Below are 9,388 nucleotides of genomic sequence, written 5' to 3'. Positions count from 1 at the left end.
CTTAGTTGGTGTAAAAAGATATGCAATATATTGGTGGAAAATATTGCAAAACATATATCTGATAAATGACTTGTATCCAGAATATGCACAGAAGTCTTTCACCTCAATAATAAAAAGACGGTCAAACCAATACAAAATGGGCAAAAAATTTGAAGATGTTGTGCCAAAAAAATATATATGGATAGCTGATAAGCACATGAAATAAAAGATCAGTAGAGAAATGCAAATTAAACTGTAACAGGATACCATTCTATACTCACTGGAACAGTCAAAATAAAAAAGATTTGCACACAGGGCGCCAGAGTGGCTCAGTGGTTGGGTGTCTGCCTTCAGTTCAGGGTGTGATCCTGGGATCCTGGGATCAAGTCCTGCCTTGGGCTCCCAGTGGAGAGCCTGAATCTCCCTTCTGCCTATGTCTCTGCCTCTCTCTCTGTCTCTCATGAATAAATAAATAAATAATCTTTTTTTTAAAAGACACAAATATTCATGGTACCATAATTCATAGTAGTCAAAGCTGAAAACAGTCTATATGTCTATTGCCTAATGAAAAAATAAACATGATATATTAAATCCATACACTTAAATACTATTCAGCAATAAAAAAGAACCAACTATGGATATATACTATGGCTTAGATGAATCTCAAAAGCTTTATTCTCAGTGAAATAAGCCAGACACACAAGCCTACAAATTATATGATTCAATTTCTATGAAATATTTAGAAAAGGTAGTTATAAAAACAGAATGTAAATTAACAGTTACCTATGATGGGAGTGGAACATTAGAAAGTATAGTGGGGATTAACAGTAAATATTTATGAAATATAATATTGGAATGATGAACATGTTCTAAAACTGATCCATGGCAGTGGCTGTACAATTTGGTAAATTTAAGAAATCATTGAATTATTCACTTGAAAAGGGTGAGTTACATGATATACAAAATATGACCCCATAGAGTTATTTTAAAAATAAATAATGTTGACATAAATATTATTGTACATGTCTTTAAAAACAAAACTATTTTAGTTATTTATTTGGCAGAGTGAGCACAGGCAGGGGGACTGGCAGGGAGAGGGAGAAGCAGACTTCTTGCCAAGCAGGGAACCCGTTGCAGAGCCTGATCCTGGGATCATGCCCTGAGCCAAAGGCAGATGCTCAACCACTGAGCCACCCAAGTGTCCCAGGAGTTCTATTATTTTTTTTATTCAAGTTGGATTTGCCAACATATAGTATAACACCCAGTGCTCATCCCATCACGTGCCCTCCTCAGTGCCCATCACCTAGTTACCCCATCCTCCCACCCACCTCCCCTTCTGCAACCCTTTGTTTCCCAGAGTTAGGAGTCTCTCATGGTTTATCTCCCTCTCTAATTTTTCCCACTCAGTTCCCCTCCTTTCCCTTATAATTCCTTTCACTATTTCTTATATTCTCCGTATGAGTGAAATCATATGATTGTCCTTCTCCGATTGACTTACTTCACTCAGCATAATACCCTTCCAGTTCCATCCACGTTGAAGCAAATGGTGGGTATTCGTCGTTTCTAATGGCTGAGTAATATTCCATTGTATATATATACCATATCTTCTTTATCCATACATCTGTCAAAGGACATCGAGGCTCTTTCCACAGTTTGGCTATTGTGGATATTGCTGCTATGAACATTGGGGTGCAGGTGTCCCGGCGTTACACTACATCTGTATCTGTGGGGTAAATACCCAGCAGTGCAATTGCTGGGTCATAGGGTAGCTCTATTTTTAACTCTTTGAGGAAGCTCCACACTTGTTTTCCAGAGTGGCTGTACCACTTTGCATTCCCACCAACAGTGCAAGAGGGTTGCCCTTTCTTCACATCCTCTCCAACATTTGTTGTTTCCTGTCTTGTTAATTTTCACCATTGTCACTGGTGTGAGGCAGTATCTCATTGTGGTTTTGATTTGTATTTCCCTGATGGCAAGTTATGTGGAGCATTTTCTCATGTGCTTGTTGGCCATGTGTATGTCTTCTTTGGTGAAATTTCTGTTCATGTCTTCTGCCATTTCACGATTGGATTTTTTTGTTTCTTAGGTGTTGAGTTTACAAAATATAGAATATTTAAGTCACTGGCATTTACACCAGCATAAGACCAAGATTGCTAATTTTTAAAGTGTTTTCCCTTGTAGCCTCTCTTTATAAATTTCCCCCTTCCAGAGCCTGGGGCTAAAATCAAAGGGACAGATTTAGGATGGGTGGATGCTTTGTCCTTTAGCTTTGTCTGACATTTTACTTACTATTTTTTTTTTAGCTTTTTTTGAAATTATAATACCAGTTACAATTTGAGAGAATAAACAAAATTTGGGTTTCTGAAAACTCGGGAGGGAGTTAGAAGATAAGTGAGACGTGGATGAATCAGCTATATTAGAAAACCTGGGAAGGTGAGCTGAGTTGGAAACTTGATAGATCTAATAATTTATTGGCTCAGGATTTGTCAATCACCCAGCTCAGCAAATGAGATTAGAGCAGAGTCATAGGGGAGGGAGGGAGTGACGCAGCAAACTATTTGCACCAAGAAAATCTAGTCAAAAGACCTCTGTGTAATCATATTGCGGCACCGGTTTTTCTTGCAGCAGCTGCTGCTTGCGAAGGAGGTCCGCCCAACTGCAGCTCTCTGCCGTCTCTGGCTCGCTCCTGCGAGACTGGCCTCGCCACTCTCTGCACCCAAGCCCATCCTACCGTTGCCTCTGTCCACTTCTCACAGCATTCATCCCCGCAGCAGCCTCCACCGTTATTCCCGCAGCCCAGCCAGCCACTACTGCTCGCTCCACCTCTGCCCCAGCCACCACCGCTTCTGCTATTCCGGTGAGTCTTTCCCTGCGGAGGTCAGGTCTCCTTATCTTGGCGGTAGCCACCTTACGCGTTACGGTCCTTTGAAAAATGGCCGAGTCAGCCGACCACAAGAAACTGTTAGAATTTAGTCAAGAAGAGGCTGATAATAAGGTAATTATGGAGGGACCCGGGGAACAGCCGGAGCAGAGTGAAGATGTCGCAGCTGGGCCTGGAGATGATAAGGAGCGCGGTGAAGAAGCCGCCGTTGGGCCTGGGAAAGAAGGGGGAAAAGGAGAAGATGCTGCTGCTGGGTCCGGGGAAGGTGGGGTAAAAGATGAAGATATTGATGAGGATTCAGATCGTCCAAAAGGACTTATTGGTTATCTTTTAGATACAGACTTTGTTGAAAGTCTACCTTTGAAAGTTAAGTACCGTGTGTTAGCCCTCAAAAAGCTTCAAACTAGAGTGGCCAATCTAGAATCCAAATTTATGAGGGAATTTCATGGCATTGAAAGAAAGTTTGCTGAAATGTATCAACCCTTATTGGAAAAAAGACGTCAGATTATAAATGCAATCTATGAACCTACAAAAGAGGAATGTGAATATAAATCAGACTCAGAGGACTATGATGATGAGATGTATGATGAGGAAGAGATGTATGGTAATGAGGAGGGTCTGGTGCATGAGTATATGGATGAGGATGATGGTTATGAGGGAGATTATTATGATTATGCTGTTGAGGAAGATGATGGCGATGATGATGATGATGATAATGGTGATGACATTGAGGCTACTGGAAAAGAGAATAAAGAAGAACAGGATCCTAAAGGAATTCCTGATTTTTGGCTGACTGTCTTAAAAAATGTTGACACACTCACTCCTTTGATTAAGAAATATGATGAGCCTATTCTGAAGCTCCTGACAGATATTAAAGTGAAACTTTCAGGTCCTGGTGAGCCTCTCAGTTTCACACTAGAATTTCACTTCAAGCCCAATGAATATTTCAAAAATGAGCTGTTAACAAAGACTTATGTGCTGAAGTCAAGGCTGGCATATTATGATCCCCATCCCTATAGGGGAACTGCAATTGAGTATTGCACAGGCTGTGAGATAGATTGGAATGAAGGAAAGAATGTCACTTTGAAAACCATCAGGAAGAAGCAGAAGCATCGGATTTGGGGAACAGTACGAACTGTAACTGAAGATTTTCCCAAGGATTCATTCTTCAATTTCTTTACTCCTCAGGGAATCAGCTCAAATGGAAAAGATGGAAATGATGATTTTTTACTTGGTCACAATTTACGTACTTATATAATTCCAAGATCAGTGTTGTTTTTCTCAGGTGATGCCCTTGAGTCTCAGCAGGAGGGGGTAGTTAGGGAAGTTAATGATGCAATTTATGACAAAATTATTTATGATAATTGGATGGCTGCAATTGAGGAGGTTAAAGCCTGTTGCAAAAATCTTGAGACAATAGTAGAAGACATTGATCGCTAACAGCAGAGTATACTTGGCCCTAACATTTACTGCCTTAGATCTTTACTCAATATATATAAGTTAATTATATTCTCGTGTTCTGAATTTTTTCTTGCAGTGCCAGTTAAAACATAGGTCTCAGAAGTATAGGAGAAATTTAAATACTAATTCATTTGGTGTTGCATTTTAGTAGTAGAATGCTTTCAAGAAATGTAAACTGTGGTAGATGATTTAAAATATTAGTATAGTGTTGTGTAGTTTAAATCCTTCTAAAGTCCTTTTATCATGTAGCTATTAATCTGTGGCTGTGAGTATTATCGGAACTGCTAAATGAGATCAACATTTATTTGAAAAGAAAATCTTGGAGAACCAACCCAAGGTTTTCTGCTGTTGCTGTTGTTTGTTTTTATATTTGTTTTCTTAGACCTTAATCTAGTGGGTTTAATGCTGTTGTACCTGCTTCATTTTGCAATAAAAATACAGTAGATTTAAAACTTGAATGCTTAAGAAACCTGTAAATAGTTAAGAATTTCAGGCAAAACCACATTTATTGTTAATAATAGCTGGTCCATAGGCTCTTGTATTTTATGTGACCATAATAAATAATATAACATAGTTATATTGAGGTTATTGTTTATTAGTGGTTAATCACATTACTTTCAAGAGATTGCCACATATTATTCTGTGTAATTATGTAAACTGTATTAAGAGTGTATTTCTCTTCCTATAGTACACTTAATCATTCATTGGAAGTAATCATGTTACCATTTTGAAGTTTTTTCATGTTCTTTCACTGCAAAATAAAATAAATAAAAATTTCAGAGTGTTTCTTGTTTTGAAACTGATCTTTTTTCTCATTATGTTCATTGGAAAACATTTGAAAAATACTAAAAAATATATTAATTAAACCAAAATCCATATACCCACTCCCCAAAGATAAGTATTGTTAATGTCTTGATTTATTTTCTATTACTTTTCTATGTGTTTAAATATGCATGCAGATCTACTAACACTATACTTGAATGTGCAAAGAAACTATCTGAGGTTTTATTTATTTTTTTAAAATTATTTATTTATTTATTTATGATAGGTACACACAGAGAGAGAGAGGCAGAGACACAGGCAGAGGGAGAAGCAGGCTCCATGCGCTGGGAGCCTGACGTGGGATTCGATCCCGGGTTTCCAGGATCGTGCCCTGGGCCAAAGGCAGGCGCCAAACCACTGCGCCACCCAGGGATCCCTATCTGAGGTTTTATAACTAAACTAATTTTGAGTCCATCTCCACACCCCAAGTTTTTGGGGAAACAAAAATCTCAGTTTGAATCCAGTAAATTCGCTATTTCATAATTTAAACACTGATATAAATAACAGGCTCCTGTGTGTTAGTCTATATTTCAGACTTACCTAACTTTCCACAATGTCATCTAGGTTTACAGGGACTTATATTGTTTTATCACATTGGTGGGAGGGTTGACCACTGACTGGGGAAATAGAATGTGGTTGGTTAGAGAGCTGACTTGTCTCAGAGCTGACATTGCCTTCTTCACATGTGGAAACCCAGAGGTTTGGCTTCCCATTTTGGCAGATTCTATGAAGGTCATATCTATCCCTCTGGGAAAACAGGGAATTTTTAAATCCCTTCCAAGCCATGTGAGATCTGAGAGAGGCTAGGAAGTGCTAACTGTGTCTCGTTATTGCTGCCTATCCACTCTTCCATCCCAGGTGATTGTGATGTGATCCCACAGAATTATAAGATGAAAGTGGAACAAAAGCTCTTCTGCTTGTGACTTATTCCTCCATTATTGAACATGCTTCCTTCGGATTTTGGCTCAGAGAGGTAAGTTTATAACACTGCCTGATTTTCTTACCTCTGCCTCATCTTTACAATCAACTGAGGAGGAAGATATGGGCTTTTTCTTTCCTTTTCCTGTCTGGATAGGACCCTCCTCTAATATATCTTTCTAGCAGAGACAGTGGTAATGCTCACCTGCTTTTCTCTGGGGTTGCAATAGTTGACAGGGTATAGGGAAATAGAAGCAACTTAGTATTATAGGGGAACCTAAATTGGGAGGTACTTCCAGTGTATGTTTGTACTTCCAGTGTATGCTTGTTAATTATAAACATTTTCACACTCTTCGCCACCCTCAATGTTGACCTCTGTTAAATTCCTGGCTCCAGCAAATATTGATTGGACCTCTTTTAATTGTTAAATGTTACTCTGCATTAAAAGGTTAGGAACATGGGTGTATCTCTCCCTCTATTTTACAGAGAAGGACCAGGCATCTTGAAGCCCCTTCTGTTCCTTTATTTAGCCTCCTTGAGCTAAAGCAGTAAAACTGCTTCTGAGCTTTCTGTGAGGGCAGGCCAGCCCCTTTCCTTTATCCCCCATGTCAGTGGTGTCCAGTCAAAGACCATCAAGGACATACCCATAGTTGAATAAGCACATACCCAAGTTGAACATAGTTGAACAAATTGAACATACCCATAGTCTCCATCATTGCCATGAGGGAGAACACACATCCTGGGGAGGCATTGTATGTTATCATTAAGTGTTAGAAAACACTGCAGAATTTGGGCTTTGATTTTGTGATTTGGTGGAGGGTCTGTGGAAGTTGGGGTTTACTCTACATTGTAGGAAAATTTAATGGTTCATAGCTCAATAAATCTCATCTATAGGGAGAAAAGTTTAGAAGAAAGACAAAGCTGTAACTGGTAAAGAGGTTGTAGCCACTTACTTTAGCTAGAATGGCAGTGGTGTTTAGCATTTTGTGAGTAACACAGTGATTTTGTTTTTGTCTGTGCTTAGACAAAATTAGATGGCCTCGGTTTGTCTCATTTTATTACAGTCTCATAGTAACCTTGTTTGAGGTTGGTATTCTATGAGATAGGTTATATCCAATTGAAGAATGGCATGGCCTAGTTGTGAGGACCAGGCCAGCTTCCTGATGTCAGGGATTGCTTTTTATATTTCCTTCTCTTTCACCCCTTCTCAGGGATGAAATTGAAGGTTGTCATCACTCCTTTAGCTTGTGGATGTTCATCTGATTTGCCTTTAGACTAGTGTAAAGGAACTTTAGGCTTTGAGAGTAGGCCATAAATTTCAACCCACATACCAAAGAAGTCTATACTAGGATTTAGGACCCAAGTGTGACTAACGATAGAATTTTTACCTTAATTTTTTTTTATAATTGTTCTTTAAAAAGTATATCATTTGTACAGTCCTGAAGGCTTGTTGAGATGGCTCTTGGGGCTTGTTAGAAGTTTGGTATTCTTAGTTCTCAGGGGATATACTTAAATACAATAAAATTCCATTTTTTGGTACGTCATAATTTATAGTGTAAATTATAGTATTTAGTATTATATGTCATATGGTAGAGTGGTTAGTCTCTGAAGCCAGGCTGCTTAAATTCAAATCCCAATTTTGTAACTTATTAGTTGGGTGACCTTGTACAGGTTAGTTTATGTGTCCTAGTTTTCATATCTATAAATATATAATAATTGCACGTTTATCTCGTAGATTATTATGAAGATTTAATTGGTTTATATGAAGTGCTTGAAATATGCATGGCACGCAGGGAGTGCTGTATAAGCGTATCTATGTTATTTTTATTACTAAGTTAAATCTGTGAAATATTCAAAACCGGTATACAATAAAAGTGTGTAACTTCTTATTAAATCATTAATAATTGTCCCCATAATTTGTTTTCTAATTTACAAAAAGTGAAAGAACCTGCTTTACATTTTAATTACAAAATCTCCAGGATTTCTGCAAGTATTAAGGAAAGCTAAGTGGCAAATTTAGCAGCAGTACTTAAGGTACTGACAAGCCCGATTAATGATGAGGAAAATATAGTAACTATATGGTAATTCTTCACCACTGAATGCATTCATTATCTTTGTAGCTGTGTACACCAAATAACCCTCAACCACAGGACATTTGTTCACTGGCCAATGGTGCATTATCAAATTAAAATATTTGGAAACCAGAGAAAAATAGAATACAGAAAATAAGAATCATGAAATTATATATCATCCATAGGTACCCAAGAGATTTTACTTTTTAGTTACTACACAGATATGTGCAACATGTAGCTGATTATTTTAAAGCATATAATCTTTTAAAAAATAAATATAATGGATAAGTTTACATGGAACACATTTCTGAAATGTATTTTCTCCGATTTTTTTTTTTTTTTGCCAAATAATACAGGTTTTAAAGAGAGAAAAAAGTGTCCAAAAGTAAACAACCTCGGCTTGTTTTTTAAAAACTCATGACCCATTTGTTGACCTATTCTCAGGGAATTTTAAGACAATAATAAATACCTCTCCAGGTCCTGTAGCCAATGGGTAATCACTACCCTCCATTCTGCATGTGCACACATCTCACTTCTACTGGCTCTGTGGAGGTTTGTGTGTGCGCGCGCATGTGTGTTCACGTGAGGACCTGCGTGGGATAGGATAAAATGGGAAGGAAGTTAAGGGGGGATAGTCATTTGTCATAAAAGGACACTGGCCTCGGTAAAACATCTCTATCGGGGTGTGCGAGAGTACGTGGAGGCGGGGAAGACAGGGCTTAGTCATCATGGATGCTGCTACTTTAAGTCTGTTTGGCCTGCGCGTGTTGTGCGTGCGCGCATGTTGGTCAAAAGGAATGGGTGAGTCCTCTTCCCAGCTCCGGTGGTTTATGAAACCATATTGTGTGTGTAATAGTGCCTGTGGTCGGTTACAAAAAAGGCAGTTCTGGCCAAGGCTTACTCCGGGCGAAGTGCCGTCAGTGGCTTTGAAGGAGGTCAGGAAGGGGGGCCGTTCTTCCACGTTGAAGTCAAGGTCAACTTGTCTGTCTGCTAAAGCGAAGGTACCCAGAGGGAAGGCAAAGATAGGTGGCAGCGTAGAGGGAGGGTCCTGGCATGGTTAATATTTGGTCTGACCCACACCTGGGGGAGAGAAACTTAAGGAATGACAAGAGGAGAGTCCCAGAATTGGACAGTGTGGGGGTTTTAGGTTTAAAATACCTGCAGAATAGATATCCTTTTTGGTTGATGAAGTACAATGGCACCTTGGGTCCAGGACAGATTTGGGTCAAGCATACATAAATGCAGATATGTACAT

At 38.8% G+C, this 9,388-nt stretch overlaps 1 protein-coding gene across 1 annotated transcript; it reads left to right on the top strand.

Moving 5' to 3' along the window:
- The first annotated feature begins 2,834 nt into the window (after positions 1-2,834).
- On the top strand, positions 2,835-5,120 carry NAP1L2 (nucleosome assembly protein 1 like 2). The gene has a single exon (XM_038586529.1). The coding sequence runs from the start codon at positions 2,912-2,914 to the stop codon at positions 4,298-4,300; it is 1,389 nt and encodes a 462-aa protein (XP_038442457.1). The 5' UTR covers positions 2,835-2,911; the 3' UTR covers positions 4,301-5,120.
- Positions 5,121-9,388: the final 4,268 nt, after the last annotated feature.

This window comes from Canis lupus, chromosome X (assembly GCF_011100685.1).
Source record: "Canis lupus familiaris isolate Mischka breed German Shepherd chromosome X, alternate assembly UU_Cfam_GSD_1.0, whole genome shotgun sequence".
Taxonomy (NCBI): Eukaryota; Metazoa; Chordata; class Mammalia; order Carnivora; family Canidae; genus Canis; species Canis lupus.
Note: the sequence above shows the minus strand (reverse complement) of the source record. Positions and strands in the feature narration are given on the sequence as shown.

Bases quoted from the DNA above. Each gene is read 5' to 3' on its own strand.
- NAP1L2 (XM_038586529.1), top strand. From the start codon at position 2,912: ATGGCCGAGTCAGCCGACCACAAGAAACTGTTAGAATTTAGTCAAGAA.